The sequence below is a fragment of the Nerophis ophidion genome, linkage group LG15 (assembly GCF_033978795.1).
Source record: "Nerophis ophidion isolate RoL-2023_Sa linkage group LG15, RoL_Noph_v1.0, whole genome shotgun sequence".
Classification (NCBI taxonomy): Eukaryota; Metazoa; Chordata; class Actinopteri; order Syngnathiformes; family Syngnathidae; genus Nerophis; species Nerophis ophidion.
In genome coordinates this window covers 22,908,472-22,931,579 of record NC_084625.1, presented here as the reverse complement: position 1 = coordinate 22,931,579, position 23,108 = coordinate 22,908,472, and the positions used below count along the sequence as shown (strand labels likewise).

General features: G+C 39.0%; 1 protein-coding gene across 4 annotated transcripts in view; it reads right to left on the bottom strand.

Annotated features, from left to right (window-relative positions):
• prex2 (phosphatidylinositol-3,4,5-trisphosphate-dependent Rac exchange factor 2) overlaps nucleotides 1-23,108 on the bottom strand; it is a 247,564-nt gene that overhangs the window by 56,490 nt on the left and 167,966 nt on the right. For all 4 annotated transcript variants that reach the window (XM_061921850.1, XM_061921851.1, XM_061921852.1 and 1 more), the window contains 7 exons: nucleotides 15,903-16,031; nucleotides 15,785-15,826; nucleotides 15,257-15,354; nucleotides 12,844-12,981; nucleotides 8,828-8,930; nucleotides 8,600-8,743; nucleotides 8,411-8,525 (listed from right to left, as the gene is read on the bottom strand). In XM_061921850.1, coding sequence (XP_061777834.1) covers nucleotides 8,411-8,525; nucleotides 8,600-8,743; nucleotides 8,828-8,930; nucleotides 12,844-12,981; nucleotides 15,257-15,354; nucleotides 15,785-15,826; nucleotides 15,903-16,031 — 769 coding nt within the window. The remainder of the gene's footprint in view (nucleotides 1-8,410; nucleotides 8,526-8,599; nucleotides 8,744-8,827; nucleotides 8,931-12,843; nucleotides 12,982-15,256; nucleotides 15,355-15,784; nucleotides 15,827-15,902; nucleotides 16,032-23,108) is intronic.

The window sequence follows — 23,108 nt, the reverse complement described above, 5'->3', positions numbered from 1 at the left end:
GGGCCATTTTGATATTTTTTATTTTCAAACCATAAAAAAATGTATGGATTTTTTTTAAATCCTTAGCGCTCCTGGGGAGCATAGAGGATCTCAGTCACTAAATTGTTAAAAATAAGTCAAATTATTATTATTATTTTTTATCTAATGCTTACAGTTAATCTGTATATCAACTTGAGGTGGATATAAAGTAAAACAAATAAGGTCTTATGCCTTTTCTGTCAAAGACAACTTTGTTTTCTATAGTAAAAAACTGAAATATGCAGTATTTAGATAGATAGTACTTTATTGATTCCTTCAGGAGAGTTCCTTTATTTAGCAATTAAAGCCCTGGACACCATTGATTTTAATTATTTAATATTTTTGAGTAATCACAGTGAAAAGTTAAATAAAATCCTACTAAATATATTTGAGATCTGAAAGGTTCCCCACTCATAAAGTGATGCATTTTTATTTAAAGATCAACTTCCGATATATCTGTCGATTTTAAGTTTGAACTGTTATTTTGTTTGTTTCATGCTCTTTTGTCAAAACGTTAATGTTTTTATATGGCAGTCACTCAACATATGCAATATTTTTTCCACATAAAACATTTTAAAGTGATAATTTTTAAGTAATAATTTTTAAGTAATAATTCATTATTACAGATTTGTTGGTCCTTTTTTTTTTGAGCAATGGAAAAAAAAAAAAAATAAAAACAAAAGGAAAAAAAATGCCTGCATGGCAGATTTGTGTCAACATTGCCACTTTTTCCACATTAGATTTCACCTCATTCCACTTTTTTTTTTAAAGTGTTTTTTATTTTATTTTTGAAATACTATCAATTTTGCAATTTTAGCAGAATGTGTGGCGGGCCGGTAAATGATTAGCTGCGGGCCGCAAATGGCCCCCGGGCTGCACTTTGGACACCCCTGGTCTAAGGTGAGGAATGCTGGGAATAGACACAGCTTCTTCCCCCTGCTCAAGACGGCAGCCACATTGACGTATTGTCCCAATGGACAGCGTTGTCGGGGGCAGTATCTACGTATTCGTATCTATAGGGCTTACTTCCTAGCAGCATGTTAAGTTCTATTTATATCGCACTTTTTTGTATTATGTGAAATTGCATGAGTTTCGGCGGTTTGTGTGTGTTTTGGACGTTGCTACGTCTTTACCCCTGTCAACCACCGTATTGTTAGCATCTACTACATCGGACAAAATGCGGAGTTACAGTATATATATATATATATCCTATTCAGTTCTCTGCAGTGGACATTTGTGTTTTGGAAAACAGGGCTATTTTTTCTGAAATTTGTAACTCTGACAAAAGAAGACCACCAGAAACAAAATATACATTGTAGAGAATGGATAATGAAAAAAGTGGATCAAGTACACAAGAGCGCTCATTACAAAACACACATTGTCTGACAAATACAGCTTAATTGTGTTTAATTGTATCCATTGAAGAATATCCAATCATATTTACAATCAGCAAAGTATGTAAAAATACTGTTTTAACATCACAAAATGCCACAAATTCAGTTAGCCATTTTGAATACTAAGCTCTGATTACCTTCGGCAATTTCAGGAAATTGACGTCATAATGGGAACACTTCTGCACTCTGACCATGATATCAAATCAGTCATACTCGAAATAAGCAAAACATATCATTCACAACACCTATCTAAAACATGAACACATATGATGTTGTTATTTTAATGTACTGTCGGTCATAAATTAACAAATGCATGAAAAGTCTGTTAACAATTTAGTCAATGGGGGCTCTCCATTTTGCCCACAAAACCCTCTAATAACCGACCAACAATACTCTATATCAGACCTGGGCAAATTAAGGCCGGACATTCCTAAATATTTTTTTTAGATCTTTAAGATGGAAAGTGTAGCTGCCATTATGATGTGCAGTCACGTTTTCTAAGTCTTCAACTATACAAAGTATTTCAATGGTTGTAATATGTGCTTGTGGATGATATACCAGTTACTATGGTAATCTAATCAGTTATAATGGTATTCTAATTAGTTACTATGGTCATCTAATTAGTTACTATGATAATCTACATCACAGCAGCTCAGACGAGGCACCAAACAGTGTGGGCGGGAAGCGTTTCCACAGACGTGGAATGAGATTTTCACAACAGAGTTCTAAAGCTCAGTGATATATCAGATATATCAGATTGTAGGTGGGTTTATTTTGTATTCTTCGCGTTCATATTTCACTGTTGGTCGCATTTTTCTTGTGTTTCACTTGATTATAAAATGTGTCGATCGAAAGGGGGTGTGATGTTCATAATTTGTCAATTTTCAGTGTTTTATCGTTCATATAAAAATGTACAATTCCATTACGTTTTAAGGCGGTTTGTCAAAACATTGTTAGCATTCAATCAGACATTATTGTGAGGTTTTGTATTAGTGTTCCTAAAAATAGATATACCGGCCCCCAGACACATTTTTTTCTCTAAATTTGGCCCCCCAAGTCGAAATAATTGCCCAGGCCTGCTCTATATAGACATAGTGATCTGAAATTAACTTAATATTAACGCTTTTGCTATTATAAGAGCTAACACAGACAAACTATGTACTAATATGATCCAAAGTACAAAGAAGAAGAACCATGACAAAAACTCTCAATTTATTTCATCCATACATTCATTCATTCTCAAAGTAATCTTACTTATCGCATCATATGAAATATGACTTACTCTACCAATTATTATTGTTATTAATTTATTTATTTTTATTGTGATTACTTATGGAATATATTGTGAATAAATTGAGAACAGGAAGTGAGCAAAACGTTTTAGCAACTGTTATGTAAAAGAAAAGGGGTACGATTAAATAAACTCTGCTTCTTCCTACTCCTTTTCGAACATCCATCCATCCATCCATCCATCCATTTTCTACCGCTTATTCCCTTTCGGGGTCGCGGGAACATGTTGAAAAGAAAAACTGGAAATTGTGATGTATCATGTTGTATGCCCGCATGTTCGAAATAAACTCAAACTCAACTCAACTATTTCTTAGCAGCTCAATTCAGCTAAGTAGCCTTCTGCTGCCTTTACTCTAAGCTGACCACCATGTCATGCTGCTCTTGTTATTTTATATTATAAATCATTCCTCTCATCTGGATAATAGGATGATTTAGCCAGAATCTAGAAGCTGTTCATCTGTGACATTCAATGTATACCCGGAGATGGAGACGAACACACACAAACGAAGACAGTGTCTGCAGGGAGACTTTTCCTTGTTAACCCTTCGTGTGGATCAAGATTAATTTTTCGTGTACAGTAAACGGGAAAATATGGACATCCTATCAGTCATCATCGAAGTAAGAGCAAACATTGTACATTAAGCTATCGTTTTATTATGTTTGTTGTCTGTATTTCTTGTTTAGCTCTTAGCAATACTGCCACATGATGCTATGGTGTTTCACTAAAGCTGGGTTTGCTTAGCAGAGCTTCTAAATCTTGTAGCTCACCCTCCTTATATTCAGGATCAACAATATAAATTTCTGGATCATATTTTCCCCAAAGTAATATTTGTTAGCTCTCACAAAGTCTGCATGATTTGCATTGTTGTTGGTGGGGAAGTGATCTGTGGTCCCTAACTCTATGTCACAAAATCATATGTCTGGCTTCCTCATTATCTCTCAAAATGGCTCGGGAATCTCCGTGGGATTGATACTATTTTAATCATATCTATTTACTCGCAAACTTTGTAAGTCTTTCGGTGTGATAAATCAGAAAAATATGAGAATAGCTTCAATATAAAAGAAACTTGTTTTTCCACTCTACTGCTACTTTAAAAACACAAAAACACAAAACAGTCTACATTTGAACATCAAGGCAATATTGTGGGTATAACACTATTGTGGTAGTCACTTCAAATAGTTGAAAAATACCACATCAACCCTTTTGACAAAAAACGTGACTTTGTGCTGTGCCTCCCGCATGTGCTTGTGTTTAGGGTTTGCGGATGACTTGAGCGTCTTCATTAAGCAGCGGATTGCCCCGTCTTGAAGTGGGTACGAACTGACAACCAACCGCCTCACGGCGTCTTAAAGCAACCCTGGCAGCCGTATCGTTTACTCTTCGTGACTGGCTCCAGTTGAACTTTGGCCACATTTCAACATGGCAAAGGCGTCAGTAGACGAGAAGAGGGAAAGTGAGCGTTTGAAGACCAAAATACGCTCTCGGTCACTCACGGGCAGGCAAGCGTGCAAGAACAACATTTTGCACACATGAAGAAACAACAGCCAAAAAGTGAAAAAGCTAAACCACTGGAGTCAAAATTTTGGGCAAAGTGTCCTGAGAGCAAGCGTAATCTGCAGTCGACATTTGTTTTTGGTTGGAGAGTTACACATTTCTTGGAAAAAAGATGTCCAATGGAGAGGAAATTAGCTCTGAGGATGATTATGCCACTAAAGTTGCACCAAAACTTAAAATTTCTTAATTTCCTGCTACTGTAGTTCACAATGTATATCACAAAAGCACTGTTTAGCAAATATTAAAAGGAGTAACTCTACAACATCTTTTGCATTTTCTTTGCTTCGATTGCCTTTTTTTACTATATAGGCAAATTAAGATAGGAGTATGACTCTAAGCCAGGGGTGTCTAAACTTTTCCACTGAAGGCCACACACTGAAAAATGAATCAATACGGCGACCATTCCAATATTTCAAATTTTCAAAACCTTCTTCAAGCTTTCTTCCAAGGACCCAGAAGGATCATAGTCATTAAAATATTAAAAACGGGTGATATATTTTTAATATTGTTATAATAAGTCATATTTTATTATTATTATTCAATGTAAAAAAAACAAAAAACTGATGTTTTGATTCTGTACATATAAAGAAAAAAAAGATTATGTTTTATGCCCTGGGCAGCACGGTGCTAGAGGGGTTAGTGCATCTGCCTCACAATATGAAGGTCCTGAGTAGTCCTAGGTTCAATCCCGGGCTCGGGATCTTTCTGTGTGGAGTTTGCAAGTTCTCCCTGTGACTGTGTGGGTTCCCTCCGGGTACTCCGGCTTTTGGCTTAAATTGGCCCTAGTGTGTGAATGTGAGTGTGAATTTTGTCTGTCTATCTGTGTTGGCCCTGCGATGAGTTGGCGACTTGTCCAGGGTGTACGCCGCCTTCCGCCCGAATGCGACTGAGATAAGCTCCAGCGACCCCACGCAACCCCAAAAGGGACAAGCGGTAGTAAATGGACGGATGGATAGATGGGTTTTATGCCCTTTTTATCAACGAAAACCCTGTTTATTTTATAGCAAAAACACAACTACTTCACATAAAATGTAGAACTCTTTCACATAAAATGTTCTACATTTTATGTGAAAGAGTTAGAGCCTTAAATAAGTCAATAATTTGGGGTGCAAGCGTGTGTATAATGTAGCAAGGAAGAGTATGGGAGGGTTGGCAAGTGTAATGCTTTTATTTATAAATGGTACCTTACTAGCCTATATAAATCAACCATTTATTAATACATGCCAGTAGGCTAAATGAACCTCTTCATCATAAGTGTAATGCTGTCAAGCAGCATTCATGTAAAACTCGCGGACCGCATTAACATTACATTTTCTCATTAAGGTGCGGGCCGCACCTGGTTTATATATAGCACAAAGCAACAAAAACAACAACTCTGTATGCAGTGTTATTTCATTTTAAATTTCAAAAGAGTTTTGCGGCTCCCATTGTTTTCTTTATTTTGTGAAACGGGTCAAAATGGCTCTTTGAGTGGTAAAAGTTGCCGACCCCTGCTATAGTTTGACACCGGAACAGAATATTGTAATAATCAGAGGAAATATTTAGAAATATAATTTAAAGTTAATTATGTTTTTGTTTAAAGCAATAACCCATGAAGAGGGATTGAATACGTCTCAAATGATCCAAATAGTACAATTTGTGGAATTAAAAAAAATCTCATAAGCAGTATATGTATTAATGTGTCGTACAACATTAAATGATGGGGTAAAAATGTGAATAAACAAACGTGCGGTTCATTCAGTTCACTGTAGCGTGTCCGAGGCTCTTTTGTGCCAGTCATGCAGCTTGGGGGCTGCGGGCCGCAGTGTGCGTTTAACTCGACATGTGGCCGCGCTCCAAGGATAACGACGTGCCTGAGGTCGGAGCGAGGGGTGACATCACGGCCCGCTCGGTGGTACTGTTACCGCACGGGGAGGGGGCGGGGGGAGAACAGCTGGGAATGTTTACTTTAGCAGCAAAGAAAATTGTCAACCATGTTTCAGATCCCAGTAATGTTTGGTTAAGTATTACACGCGATATTTGACTGAAGGAGCGTTTTGACAGTGAGGAGCACCTTTGACTCAGCCTGTCATTTATCAGTGATGCTTACACCAGTGGTTCTCAAACTTTTTTCACAAAGTATCACTTCAGAGAACACTTGGCTCTCCAAGTACCACCATAATGACCAACATTTAAACACAGTAGGGTAGTAGGCCTAAGTATTCATTAAAAACAAGGCAGAGGTTTTATTTACCTAATATATTTAATAATTTTGGCCACTGCAACATAACACAGTTTGAACAGTAACACTGTTTTCGAATATTTAATTAAGTTTTACCACTTGATAGGAGTACCAGAGTTTGAGAATCACTGGCTGACACATAACAATTGGATGGTCATTCATGCGCTTGATTCTTTTTAGTAATAAAAGACATATAAGTCCATCTGCAAAAGGTGATCCCAATAAACTCCAAGCCTGGATTATAAATCACTCAACCTTCCAACATAGGGGCCGGAATTTACTGCTGCTATCCATTATTACAAAAATCTGCTGCAGATGTTAGGCTCCTGCCGCCGCGTCGCTCTGCCTGCCTCCGAGAAGGATCGCATTAAAGGTGGAATCGCAAGCCGCGCTTCTAATGGATTTAACGAAGCACGATGGATTACAACATATCAATCTTAGTGTATAAGGCGGGAATTGAACTTTAATAATTTGACAAGACAAGAGGTCATACATGAGTCACGCTGCATGGACAGAGCTTATCTTAACCTTTAAAAGCTCTAAAATGACCCCAAGCAGTTCCTATGGAATCTTATATTAGCCTTTAATTCTTAGCAACTCTGACTGTCTCACTTACACATCTAAATGTCATCTCTCATATCTGATGCAACTTTGACTGTCAATACTGTCCCACTTACACATCGCACGTCATCTCTGACATTTGATGCAACTTTGACTGCCAATACTGTCCCACTTACACATCTGATGTCATCTCTCACATTTGATGCAACTTTGAGTGGCAATACGGTTCCATTTACACATCTGATGCAACTTTGACTGTCAATACTGTCCCACTTACACATGTAATGTCATCTCTCACATTTGATGCAACTTTGACTGGTAATACTGTCCCACTTACACATCGTGAGTCATCTCTGACATTTGATGCAACTTTGACTGTCGATGCTGTCCCACTTACACATCTGATGTCATCTCTCATATCTGATGCAACTTTGACTGTCAATAATGTCCCGCTTACACATCTGATATCATCTCTCACATTTGATGAAACTTTGACTGTCGATGTTGTCCCACTTACACATTTAAAGTCATCTCTCACATTTTAAGCAACTTTGACTGTCGATGGTGTCCCACTTACACATCTGATGTCATCTCTCACATTTGATGCAACTTTGACTGGCAATACGGTCCCATTTACACATCTGATGCAACTTTAACTGGCAATACTGTCCCACTTACACATCTAATGTCATCCCTCACATTTGATGTAACTTTGACTGGCAACACTGTCCAATTTGCACATCTGATGCAACTTTGACTGTCGATGGTGTCCCACTTACACATCTGATGTCATCTCTCACATTTGATGCAACTTTGACTGGCAATACGGTCCCATTTACACATCTGATGCAACTTTAACTGGCAATACTGTCCCACTTACACATCTAATGTCATCTCTCACATTTGATGTAACTTTGACTGGCAACACTGTCCAATTTGCACATCTGATGCAACTTTGACTGTCAGTACTGTCCCACCTACACATCTAATGTCATCTCTCACATTTGATACAACTTTGACTGTCAATTCTGTCCCACTTTCATATCTGATGTCATCTCTCACATTTGATGCAACTTTGACTGGCAACACTGTCCTATTTATACATCTGATGCAACTTTGACTGTCAATAGTGTCCCATCTACACATCTGATGTACTCTCTCATATCTGATGCGATTTTGACTGTCAATACTGTCCCAGTTTTCTCCTTTCTGCTATTACAACATGGGTTTTGTTGCTGCTGAAATTTGGAGCACCATACTTGATAAAAATGTGATCAAACACAACTATGGTCTCCTTTCCACTTTCTTTTGCACTCCAAATCATTATCATAGTTAAGGTTTCCAAATAAATAAAAGTGGTGCATGCCGTACCTCAGCCTCTTACAGTACTGTTTGACTTTATCCAGCGAGGCGGCGTTGATCTGCGCCTGGTACTCCTCCACAGAGACATTGTCTCTGTAGTAGTATCCCTCCATGCTCTCCAGTGCTAGATGGGCACGGTGCGTCGTTAACTCCCAAGATTAAAAAATCCGCCTTCCATCTACCGAATGAGCTGCGTACCTTGCGTGAAGAGCACCGGGTAGATTTTGACACCTCCGCCGCCCTTCAGCCTGAGAGGCAGCTGAGAGAAGTAGAAGCTCTCCAGCTGAAGACAAACCTTCAGGTTGTGGCGAGGGCCCTCCACCTGGTACGAGATTGGCATGTCTGGCAGGAAGGAGGAGGACGAGAGTGGACACGCTCATTTCCGACTGAAAGCAAAACTTGCAATCATGTCTTCGCTGCACATACTGGCCACTAGTGGTTCCCCTTCAAACTGCTGAAAGTAGAAGGTGACCTTCTCCAGGTCAGTCAGGGCCACCTGAGTGTCCTCCAGCATGGCCTGCTCGTCAGTCTGCACACATTCAAAAGCAATGGGATTCTTTTGATTTATTACAGAATTTTTTATTTATAAAGGTTTGATGGTTGGTTCACATTTGTGAGAAACATGCTCACATCTGACTGGGGAGAAAATGGCCAGCTGGCGTCTAGTTGCTCAAAATCAGTATTTTGATTGATGATCGAAATATTCTGAACAAGATTACTTTTTTAATGTTAGAAGTGGTCAGTTCAGTGGATTCGTCGAAATTTGTGAAAAATATGCTCACATCTGAAACATCACAACTGAACCATCCGGTGTCAAATTATTCTAAATCAATAGAATTGTTGCTCAAGCACAGATCAAAATAATCCGAATAGGAACAATAATCTTTGAAGATTTGAAGTGGTCGGTTTAAATTTGACTTTAGCTACCTCAGCCATATGTATCAAATTATTCAAAATCAATAGAAGTCTTGCTACGGCACATATTGAAATATTCTGACCTGGAATAATATTTAGAATATTTAAAGTGGTCTGTTTAACTTTGTGAAGAACATTCAACTTTAGCTACCTCGGCCGTAGGTATCATATTATTTAAAATAAATACAATTCTTGCTATGGCAAAGATTGAAATATTCCAAACAGGAATAGTCTTTGCAGATTTGAAGTGGTCAGTTTAGATTTGCAAGGAACGTTTGATTTGAGCTACCTCAGCCATCGCGTGCGAAATTATCCTAAATCAATAGAATTCTTGCTAGAGCACGGATCACAAAATTCCGAATAGGAACAATAATCTTTGAAGTTTTGAAGTGGTCGGTTTATATTTGACTTTAGCTACCTCAGCCATATGTATCAAATTATTCAAAATCAATAGAAGTCTTGCTACGGCACAAATTGAAATATTCTGAACTGGAATAATATTTAAAAGATTTAAAGTGGTCTGTTTAACTTTATAAGGAACATTCAACTTTAGCTACCTCGGCCATAGGAATCATATTGCTTAAAATCAATAGAATTGTTGCTATGGCACAGATTGAAATATTCTAAACAGGAATAGTCTTAGAAGATTTGAAGTGGTCAGTTTGAATTTGTGAGGAACATTTGACTTGAGCTCCCTCAGCCATCGCGTGCGAAATTATCCTAAATCAATAGAATTCTTGCTTGGGCACAGATCAAAATAATGACAAAAACAACGATTTGGATGATTTTAAGTGTTTGGTTTAAACTTGTCAGGAACTTGCTCACATCTGCTCTATCATACCACAGCCATCAGGTGTCATATTATTCAAAATCAATAGAATTCTTGTTATGGCACACAGCAAAATATTCTGAACAGGAATAATCTTTGATTGTTTGAAGTGGTCGGTATAAATTTGTGAGGAACATGCTCACATTTAATCTATAATAACTTAATGGTCTAGTGTCAAGTTATTCAAAAATCGATAATATTCTTGCTAGGGCACATATTAAAATAATATAAACAGGAACAATAATCTTTGAAAGTTTAAAGGGGTTGGTTTGACTTTGTGAGGAACATGCTCACAGCTGACCTATGATACCTCAACCATCAAGTGTAAATTTTTTCAAAATCAATAGAAGTCTTGCACCGACAAAAATTAAAATAATCCGAACAGGGCCAATAATCTCAGAAGAACATGCTCACATCTGCCTTGGCAAATTATTCAAAATCAATAGAAACCTTACTAAAAACACAGGTTAAAATAATCCAAATAGAAACAATAAACTTTGAAGGTTTAAAGTGGTCAGTGACTCAAAATCAATTCTTTCCATGGCACAGATCAAAATAATCTGAACAATAATATTTGAAGATTTTAAGTCTTTAGTTTAAATTTGTGATGAAAATGCTCACATCTGACTTTGGCCTCCTTAGCCCTTGGGTAACAAATTATTCAAAATCAATATCATTCTTGCTAGGACAAGATACCAAGTAAGAAAATCTAAACAGGATCAGAAACAATCTCTCTGAAAGTATGACGAGGATTGATTGAAATATGTGAGGAACCTGCCCACATCTGACATATGATACCTTGGTCGTTGGGTGTCAGTGACTCGAAATCAATAGAATTCTTGCTCAGAGCAGGAAGAGTTAAATTGATTGATTAAATCATGTGAGGAACCTCTTCACCTCACTGAATATACCTTGGTTATCTGGTGTCAACTACACAAAATCAATAGAATTATTGCTAGGGCACAGAGCAAAAAAATATATACAAGTATGAAGAGCATTGTTTGGGGTGTGTGAGGAATCTGTTCAAACTTTACCTCAGCTACTTCAAACCTCAGGTGTTTTCCAAATCAATAAAAGTCTTTCCCCCCAAAAATTAACAGGCTTATTCATGGACCAACACACCTACAGTTTAAATAGTTTTTTTTAAACAACCAACAGCCCCAGGAGGCGTGTTTGTTATTATTAAAGTGATTTATAGTTTTCTTGGGTAAATAGTAGTGGTGTAACGGTACATGTCTTTGTATTGAACCGTTTCGGTACGGGGGTTTCGGTTCAGTTTGGAAGTGTACCGAACGAGTTTCCACACAGACATATTAGGTAGCGCACCGCAGGTTGTGTAAACAATGCAGAGCGAGGCACAACACACGGCAGGCTAGCAGCGACCGGGCTAGAACAACATGCAAAAGCCAGAGCTGGAAGACCCTCCTGCCCTCGTTAAGATCTCCCCTTTGGGAACACTTTGGCTGCGCGGTGCGATACAACAATGGAGGACGGAGGTTTGCCGACATTGTTCAGCAGCAGTAGGGTACGCTTCTGCCAACATGTCAAACATGCTAACCCCTTTGAAGCGTCACCACCGCATTCAAGCAACCTCTCCTCGGCGAGTCAGGCAGGGTTGAAGCAATAACAAATGTTTTTATAGCAGCAGATTTAAGACCATCCCTCCATCCATTTCTACCGCTTGTCCCGTTTGGGGTGGCAAGGGGTTGCTGTATTGCATTAAAAACTAGATTTTGACCCACTTCTATGGTGGAAGAACAATAAGTCCATATATCCTCTTACTGCCAAGTTAGCCAGGCTGAGGGGGTGTTGATGATTGATGAACGTGGACTCCGACTTAAGCAAGTTGAAAAACTTATTGGGGTGTTAGCATTCAGTGGTCAATTGTACGGAACATGTACTGTGCTGTGCAATCTACTAATAAAAGTCTCAATCAATCAATCAATCAATCAAAAAAAGCACTTTATATGTAGAAAGGTTTTGTTAAGTAACCATTCTGAGCCTAATCTTATTTAGTTTTTATTTTATATATGTTGACCACATTAACCTTGGCAATGGACCCTGTGTGTATATGTATGTTATGCCACTATTTACAAATTTGGTAAATAAATAACCAAAAAATGTATATTTTGTTGTTTTCTTACTGTACTGAAAATTAACCGAACCGTGACCTCTAAACCGAGGTACGTACCGAACCGAAATTTATGTGTACCGTTTCACCCCGAGAAAATAGTGAAGTCATGTGTTCATCTGGTGGCAGGTCTGGTTGGGAGACTTTACTGTAAGTCCCAAAGGGAGTTGAGCATCAGTCATGTACAGTATTTATGCAGCGTGAACATGAGTTGAAGATCATACCAAGTGAGAAGCATTTCAGATGTGCTGGAGAAGCAGAATGTCAGCTTCATATTCCTGCCTCTCGTTGACCCCCTGCTTTCATTTCACCAGATGTGAAATATGTTTGTATTCTTCCAATACACTCTGTGCAATATATTCACCTAGCAGTAGCAATAGATGATAAAATTGCCTCCTGAGTAATAGCAGTTTTTGCATTATTCATACAGTGCATATTCTCAATAAGCTACTAATGTATTTTTATTTGTTTGCTTTGGTGAAATTTCATTCTTAAACAGTAAAATGAGAAGCCAAAACAGATCCAGTGCACTAATATTCATATTTTCATAATTCATATGAGGCTCACCAGGTTGGGAGAGAGGAGCGACTGGAAGTGGAAGAGCAGCCCAGCGCTCGCTATTTGCTCCAGCCACCTTCTGCTGGCTTCCTGGACCTCCTGAAGGTCCTGGGGGTCCTGGTCTGTCTCTTTGCCCACACAGTGGAACTGCAAGTAGACCAAAGTAGGAATCAATTCTCATTGCAATGTGGGTATTTATTTAATGCCATCTCAGTATGATGAAAAGTAGTTTTACACCACAGAGAACAGCAATGACACATTAAAAATGAGCATCCCAACTTTTTTCTGGGGAAACACATTTAGCATTCTGCGGGTTGGGAGGGGCATGAGCAAAATAGAGAGACATATTTTTTTTAAACTTTTGTTTTTTTTGTACAAATTTCTTCTTTGTGTTGATACTCAGGCCCTATTACTGTATGGAAAAACAACTTTTCTTACCTATTGCTGCCTATTTTGTCCACACAAGTCCCGAAAATGAGAAATTAAACCACTTTCTTCCAAACGAACCATTTGGAATTTGAGATTTTAGTGATGTATTGTGCCTTAGTTACGTCAGCGGATATCTCCATGTATGTATGTACCGGTATGTATGTATGCATGTACGTACGATTAACGGTTTACTCAAAGAGCTCTGCGCAAGTCCCCCTTTTTTTTCAGTTGTAGTTAATAAGTTCCTTATTTTTCTATATCCTCTTATTGTGGGGCAGACTGGCTCATAAATGCACATGCAAGCTAAAATCCTACGCCATGGCATGAAGTTGTAACTTAAATCTGTCAGTATACTCCAGTCTAGCACTGAACAGGCTCCTCTGGTTATCAGTAGCCAGAGGACAACTGAACAGCACTGAACAGGCTCCTCTGGTTATCAGTAGCCAGAGGAGCCTGTTCAGTGCTAGACTGCTTCATCCCAAGTGCAGGACTAATAGACTCAAAAACTCCTTTGTCCCACACGCCATTAGACTGTACAACTTCTCTCTTGGTCAGGGGGCGGGGGGTAATAGGATGACAGGGGATGCAAAACAATAACAATGCAAAAACAGTATTTTTATTCCCATTGTTGCTTTTTATTTTTTATTCTTATTGTAATATTTGTCTATTTTGTTTCCATCTAAAACCCCATTATTTACTTTTTACTTTTATTTAAATTGATCTCAACTCTGTACACTGCTGCTGGAATTTTAATTTTCCTGAAGGAATCAATAAAGTACTATGTATCTATCTATCCATATGGCAGCGCTAAAAACTACAACATGGGTGAAGCCACACTCGAAAGGGGCTTTGCCTGGAGGAGGGCTTCGGCACGTAAATAAGGCCGCCTACTAAATGACGTATTGTAAAGAGACAGTTGGAAAGCGGCTTGAAGATTTTCTGCAAAACAATCTATGCACAATTTGGACCACAGCCCCAGCATTGCATTTCATCTAGACCAAAAGGAAGTGTTTTGGGACCTATTATGCAAAACCATCTTTTCTTACCTATTTGGCATCTATAAAGGTCCCGAAATTTAAAATCAAACCAATGAGGCTTGGCGGACATATTTATAAAACAATCTTGCCTTCCTCATACTTCCTCCAAACGACCCGTTTGAAATTTTCCCGAATTGTGACCTTTTTTCCATTTGTGATGTCAGCGGATTATTAATATATGGTAAAGTTTTTATTATTTAAAGAACCACCATTATGTATATGACAAGGAAGTGTTTTAAATGTTGAAATAAATCATATAAGGACCTTTTTAAATGTAGATAAACAAATCAATGACCCCATTAAATATATATATTTTTTATTTAATATGACCCCTTTAAAAGTAGAAAAAAAAAAATCACAATATGAACCTTTTAAATGTAAAAAAAAATAATCATAATATGACCCCTTTAAATGTAGTGGGAATAAAATCATAATATGACCCCTTTAAAAGTAGAGTTTTTAATATGATCCCTTTAAAAGCAGAAAGAAATCTCAATATGACCTTTTAAATGTAGAAAACATTAGGGGGGGATCACAATATGACCCCTGTAAAATTAGATTTTAAAATGTTCATTATTAGTATTTGCTGTATTTTTGTGTGTCCCCCAAATTTTTTTCCACTTTACTTCTAGCTTACTTTTAACCGTTTTTAAATGTATTTGTATTTTATAGTTTTTGGTGTCTTATTCCACTTGTTTGTTTTCTGTTTTTGACTTTTATTTTGATGCAGGCCAAAAAAGTGGCATTTTTTTACTTCTAGCTTACTTTTAACCGTTTTTTAAATGTATTTGTATTTTATAGTTTTCTGTGTCTTATTCCACTTGTTTGTTTTCTGTTATTGACTTTTATTTTGATGCAGGCCAAAAAAGTGGCATTTTATTTCTCATGTCATTGTGATAATCAGGATTAACTAAAAACAACAATAATAGTAATACTTTTATTTCTGTGTATTTTACCTGGTTAAGAACAGCCAGAAGGTGCTCAGAGAAGGCACAAACAGCCGCGACCAGAGACTGACAAAACACCATATCCCGGCGCAACTGGATCTCAGAGTCTGGCAAGAAGCAAAACAATAGAAAGAAAAGGAAGAAAATGAGAACATGAAGTAAATAAAAACACTGAAAAGCTCATAAAAACTTTCTGCATGGCTCATAAAGAAATATTGCCCCATTAAGAAGTGGAACCGCAAACACTTTGACACTCTTAGACCACGCTTCCTGCTTCCCAACAGATGCATTCTGTGCTGTAAATGTAAATAAACAGAGCTCAGCGAATAGCCACAGTTCCTGAGTTTTATAGTGCTGTTAGATGAAAGATTGATGTGGAATTTAATGCCTTGAGACGGTTTATGAGGACTTTTTTAATGCGTCATAAAAATCCATTTCATTGTACTTTTAGGACACTGATCCAATTGTGTCTTTTGAACTCTTTGGCAGTAAATGAGGTCACTAAGGTGCGTTCAAGTACACTGTAAGCAGACCAACCTGTATACTGCAGCAGTACCAACAGCAGCCGGGTCTTCACCTCTACGGGGGACAAATAAAAGCAAGCTTGACAAAATTATAAAATTAAATATGTCTGGATTAATGCCTGGACTCTGACCTTCGACATATTTCGCGATGAATTGCGTAAGGGTCTGAATGCTATCGGGGAGGTTCCAAGGATCCTGCTTGACGTGGAGACGCAGCTTCTTGGTGTAGTTCATCTTTGGCTCCATCTCTTGCTGAAATTCTGTAAGACGTACACCAAAAACGGGGTTTTTGCAATGCGGCCGCTTCGTTCTACAATACTGCAAAAACCCACAATAAACTTCATACATAGGCACAAAAAATGAGCGTAAGATACAGTCTAGGCTCGTGGAAGATGACAGAAAGGCTTGTAATGAAGCTCACACTGGAGAGGAAGACGAGATTTGTGATCGCGGATTAACTGCTGTGTGATCAGATGCAAGAATGCTGCAGTTAATCCCGTCTCATCTGTTATCAACCGTTCACATTGCTGGCGGTGAGATGGATCAGCTCTAATCAAGGCCTGATCAAGGCCCCGCAGGACATTTCATATGAACACACACACACACACACACACACACACACACACACACACACACACACACACACACACACACACACAAGCAAAGAAGTATTTTCACTTCAAGCACGTGCATTTACTTGAAGCAAGTCTGAGACGGGGTGGGGGGCTGCACTCAGAAAAAAATGTTAAGCGGTAATCCTTATTTAAACTATAAACTTTGTTTTTTTTTTACTTTAGCCATTTGATTCTAAAAAAATAAAATTAAATAAACTTAATTAATTTATTACATTTTAATTGTTCAGCAACATTAACTCAGATAGCACAATAAATAAAACACCTAAACCTTTAAATTGTTTTTTTTTTAAATCAAAATAATTAAGTCAGGATAATAGCTACAATGAGCATGTTTTGTAGTGTACAGCTTTTTGAAGCGGGGTTTGAAAAATGATACCGCTAGAGCAGGGGTGTCAAACTCAAATACAGAGTGGGCCAAAATTTAAAACTGAACAAAGCCGCGGGCCAATGTTGAACAAATTAATCTTTTAATAGGGACCCCCAAAAATTTTTTCATTGAATATTGAACAAGCAAGGCTTATATAACTTTTTAGTGACATGCAAAATTGAGTTTAAAATAATAATAATAATTAAAAAATATCAATGGCATATCAAATCAAATTTAAATAAAAAATTAATGCCTCTTTTGTATTTGCAGCCTTCTAAGGTAAATATTAACATTGACTTTTTCCAGAGGCTAACACATTTGAAAATAAAATAATGAATAAATCAACCATTCAGGCCTTTTTACTGCTCAGTTAATGTCGGGGCTCAGTTGGGTGGGGTTAAGGGGGCGGGGTTTGTTGGTAGCAGGGAGGGGGTGTATATTGTAGCGGTCTAGAAGAGTTAGTGCTGCAAGGGATTATGGGTATTTGTTCTGTTGTGTTTATGTTGTGTTACGCTGCGGATGTTCTCCCGAAATGTGTTTGGCATTCTTTTTTGGTGTGGGTTCACAGTGTGGCGCATATTTGTAACAGTGTTAAAGTTGTTTATATGGCCACCCTCAGTGTGACCTGTATGCTGTTGATCAAGTATGCCTTGCATTTACTTACATGTGTGTAGAAGCCACATATATTACGTGACTGGGCCGGCACGCTGTTTGTGAGGAGGAAAAACAGACTTGACGACAGGTTGTAGGGGACGCTAAAGGCAGTGCCTTTAAGGCACACCCCCAATATTGTTGTCCGGGTGGAATTCGGGAGAATGGGTGCACCGGGAGACTTTCGGGAGGGACACTGAAACTCAACAGTCTCCCGGGAAATCGGTGAATGCGGTGTTACAGCGGCACCGCTGTACAACACCGGAGGGCGAGCTCTAATGTTAATTTGATATTGCCTCAAGGGCCAAATGAAATTACATGGCGGGCCAGATTTGGCCAGAGTTTGACATCTGTGCGCTAGAGCATGATACCCGGATTCTTACGCACTCCACATAACATCGGCCCCACTATTTGATAAGAACAGCCGGGTGGAACAAGGGTTAGACTTAGACTTAGACAAACTTTAATGATCCACAAGGGAAAATGTTCCACACAGTAGCTCAGTTACAATGATGGAAAGGACAATGCAGGTATAAATAGACTAAATGTAGCGATTTATTTATATAATAAAATAAAAAAAAATATATAGTTAGAATTCACTGAAAGTATTTTATACATATATATATATATATACTATATATATGTATATATATATATATATATATATACATATATATATATATACATGAAATATATATGAAATACTCGAGTTGGTGAATTATACGCCACCCCTCTTAACCACGCCCCCGCCCCAAACCATGCCTCCCGACCACGCCCCCCAGCACCCACCTCCCGAAATCGAAGGTCTCAAAGTTGGCCAGTATTTGGAGCAGAGACAACCTGCATATATATCCTGTATAAAATTGGGTTTTAAATTAAACCGGTTCTTAAAGTACCTTGTTATTGCGCATACTAATATATAAAATAATATAATATAGTGCCGCTAATAGCTAGCTGGCAACAGACACGCTAATTGATAGCTCACAACTGGTATGCTAATCATGATTTTACTACTGACGCACTGATTGCTAGCTGACAACTAGTGCGCTACTCGCTAGCTGACAACTAGAGCGCTAATCGCTAGCTGGCAGCATGTACCGCTATTCGCTAGGTGGCAGCTGGCGCAGAAGTCGCTGGCAGGCATTTAGAGCAGTGTTTTTCAACCACTGTGCCGCGGCACACTAGTGTGCCATGAGATGCAGTCTGGTGTGCTGTGGGAGATTATCTAGTTTCACCTAGAGTATTTGGGTTGAAAATATCGTTTGCAAATCAATAATTATAGTCTGCAATTGATGTGTTGTTGTTGAGTGTCGGTGCTGTCTAAAGCGGGAGGCAGAGTGCAGGGAAAAAGGTGTCTAATGCTTAAGCCAAAAATAAACAGAAAGTGAGTGCCCCTAAGAAAATACATTGAAGCTTAGGGAAGGCTATGCAGAACGAAACAAAAACTGAACTGGCTACAATGTAAACAAAAACAGAATGCTGGATGACAGCAAAGACTTACTGTGGAGCAAAGACAAAGTACATCCGAACATGACAGGACAATCAACATTGTCCCCACAAAGAAGGATGAAAACAACTGAAATATTCTTGATTGCTAAAACAAAGTAAATGCGGGAAATATCGCTTAAAGAAAGACATGAAACTGCTACCAACAAAAAAAGAGAAAAAGCCAACAAAATAAGAGTACAAGACAAGAAGTAAAACACTACACACAGGAAAACAGCAAAAAAGTGAAAACAAGTCATGATGTAATGTGACAAGTGGTGACAGTACACCTACTTTGAGACAAGAGCTATAGGGATGCATGCTTGCTTATCCTTCAAGGTCATATCCAACAATTGCCACAACAACTTTTTACTGTTAAGTAAGTTTCAATTTTAAATCATTTCTGTTGGTGGTGTGCCTCCGCATTTTTTCAACGCAAAAAATGTGACTCGGCTCAAAAAAGGTTTGAAAACACTGATTTAGAGGACTAATCGCTAGCTATCCTAAAGGCTAAAATGAATATGATAGAATCATTCATGTTTTAATTTTAAAACGTAAAGGTCGAGGGAGTCAGGTGTCCTTGCCACTGCGATTGGTAAACTGCACTGCGGTGTGTACGATCAATATTAATCCATCCATCCATCCATTTCCTACCGCTTGTCCCTATTTGGGGTCGCGGAGGGGTGCTGGAGCCTATCCCAGCTACATTCGGGCGGAAGGCGGAGTACACCCTGGACAAGTCGCCACCTCATCGCAGGGCCAAGACAGATAGACAGGCAACATTCACATTCACACACTAGGGAGCCATTTAGTGTTGCCAATCAACCTATTCCCAGGTGCATGTCTTTGGAAGTGGGAGGAACCCACGCATTCACGGGGAGAACATGCAAACTCCACACAGAAAGATCCCGAGCCCGGGATTTAACTCAGGACTACTCAGGACTTTCGTATTGTGAGGCACATGCACTAACCCCTGTTCCACTGTGCTGCTCATCAATATTAGTGTATTTGAAATCATTTAAATTTGCATTGGGAATGTAACTTAAAAAAAAAGTCTAATCAACAAAAAATTGCACGAGCCCCTTCACACATCTTCCTCTTGGTGACTCTTTGACGTTAGCGCTTTAGGCGTGGCAGGATTCGATGGGACTTCATGCTGGAGAATGCTGACAGCGCAATCCTAAGTGGAGACTGACTTCAAGTTGGACATCAAAAACACAGCTCCACATGACGTTGGTGAGCCTTGGACGTGAGCCATGTGGAAAAACACGGCCAGACACGCAATGCTGACGAGCAGGCTAATGTCTGTGGCTATCTTGCTGTGACAGTCAAGCTGACCAAGTTTTTGCAGAACAACACACACCCGTGTGGTTTCAGCACATCAAAGGCCAGTTGTAACTTGGAGCAATTACTCGGAACGTGACAAAGTATTTCCACGTATTGGCCGTGATAGAAGCCTTGACGTCGGCCAGAGCTTGGAGGATCTTCCAGGTACCGGCTAGTAGAACACATTAAAGGATATGGTAGAGTAGCTGTCTTGTGGTTAGAGTGTCCGCCCTGAGATCAGTAGGTCGTGACTTCAAACCCAGCTGAGTCATACCAAAGACTATAAAATTGGGACCCATTACCTCCCTGCTTGGCACTCAGCGTAAAGGGTTGGAATTGGGGGTAAAATCACCAAAATGATTCCCGGGCGTGGCCACCGCAACTGCTCACTGCTCCCCTCACCTCCCAGGGGGTGAACATGGGGATGGGTCAAATGCAGAGGTTCATTTCACCACACCTAGTGTGTGTGAGACAATCATTGGTACTTTAAATTTAACTTTTTTAACTTGTAACCGGAAGGTAACTGGTTCGATCCAGGCCTAGCGAGCTCATGTCGAAGAGTCCATGAGCAAGACACCCAAACTAACTGCTCCTGATGGGTCGTGGTGAGCGCCTTGGATGGCAGCTTCTACCATCATTATTCCACAATTCCGTTGTTCTAAATAAGCAATGACAAAAAAAACCTATTCTATTACCGCATTTTTCGGAGTATAGGTCGCACCTGCCGAAAATACATAATAAAGAAGGAAAAAAACATATATAAGTGGACTGTTACAAAACCATGCTGATTGTCAAAGATGATAGATAATATAACACGCGATAGTTACCTGAAAGAAAGTTTTTGTTATTCTGGAAATGCATTGTGTTGCTCAAGGTAATATTATTTACATGGTGCAGGGATACCGATGATTTCAGCCTTTCAAAGCTCCTCTTGGACCACCAATTTTTGACCTTGGTATTTGTCAAATCCTAATTTAATCCTAGTTTAACCTAGGGCTGGGCGATATATCGATATACTCGATATATTGCGGGTTTGTCTCGGAGCGATATAGAAAATTAATATATCGCAGTTGTTTATAGCTGTGGGCATTACACTACAGGCGTTTCCCACTCTTTCTTGTCTCTCCTTTTTTAACTTGTAACCGGAAGGTAACTGGTTCGATCCGGGCTAGCGAGCTCATGTCGAAGAGTCCATGAGCAAGACACCGAAACTAACCGCTCCTGATGGGTCGTGGTGAGCGCCTTGGATGGCAGCCTTTGCCATCATTATTCCACAATTCCGTTGTTCCAAATAAGTAATGACAAAAAAAAGACTATTTTATTACCGCATTTTTCAGAGTATAAGTCGCTCCGGAGTATAAGTCGCACCTGCCGAAAATGCATAATAAAGAAGGAAAAAAACATATATAAATCGCACTGGAGTATAAGTCGCATTTTTGGGGGAAATTTATTTGATAAAACTCAACACCAAGAATAGACATTTGAAAGGCAATTTAAAATAAATAAAGAATAGTGAACAACAGGCTGAATAAGTGTACGTTATCCATCCATCCATTTTCTACCGCTTATTCCCTTTCGGGGTCGCGGGGGGCGCTGGCGCCTATCTCAGCTACAATCGGGCGGAAGGCAGGGTACACCCTGGACAAGTCGCCACCTCATCGCAGGGCTAACACAGATAGACAGACAACATTCACACTCACATTCACACACTAGGGCCAATTTAGTGTTGCCAATCAACCTATCCCCAGGTGCATGTCTTTGGAAGTGGGAGGAAGCCGGAGTACCCGGAGGGAACCCACGCATTCACGGGGAGAACATGCAAACTCCACACAGAAAAATCCCGAGCTTGGATTTGAACCCAGGACTGCAGGAACTTCGTATTGTGAGGCAGACGCACTAACCCCTCTGCCACCGTGAAGCCCTAAGTGTACGTTATATGAAGCATAAATAACCAACTGAGAAGGTGCCTGGTATGTTAACGTAACATATTATGGTAAGAGTCATTCAAATAACTATAACATATAGAACAGGGGTCGGGAACCTTTTTGGCTGAGAGAGCCATGAAAGCCAAATATTTTAAAATGTATTTCCGTGAGAGCCATAACATATTTTTTAACATTGACTAAACTAAATGCGTGCATTTTTTAAGTAAAACCAACATTTTTAGAGTATAATAAGTCTCTAATTATCTTTAATAACATTGTTATTTTTTGAACAGGTGCGGTTGAAACGGATGGATGGATTAAAATGCATGAGAATGTTTTATATTTTGAACGTTATTTTTAACATCGTGATTACCAATGGAATTATTCATTACTTATCGTGTTAAGCAATGTCAGCTAAGATTTATCTGAGAGCCAGATGGAGTCATCAAAAGAGCCACATTTGGCTCTGGAGCCATAGGTTCCCTACCCCTGATATAAAACATGCTATACGTTTACCAAACAATCTGTCACTCCTAATCGCTAAATCCCATGAAATCTTATACGTGTAGTCTCTTACGTGAATGAGCTAAATAATATTATTTGATATTTTACGGTAATGTGTTAATAATTTCACACATAAGTCGCTCCTGAGTATAAGTCGCAACCCCGGCCTAACTATGAAAAAAACTGCGACTTATAGTCCGAAAAATACGGTATATCATATTGGGTGAAACGAGTTTAAAGGTGACTATGTGGCACTCACCAAGGGTGGACGCTCCCCTTTCCTCTCCCTTATCTCTCCTGCTTGCTTCTTTGTTTTGTCTTGTCTTTAACTTTCTTGTTGCCTCTTTTTGCACTGCTCTCCAAATCTAAACATTGGAACTATTTAACTGGCCTCAACAAAATTGACAAGATCTTGGGCTTGGGGGAACCTGCTGTCGTGACGAA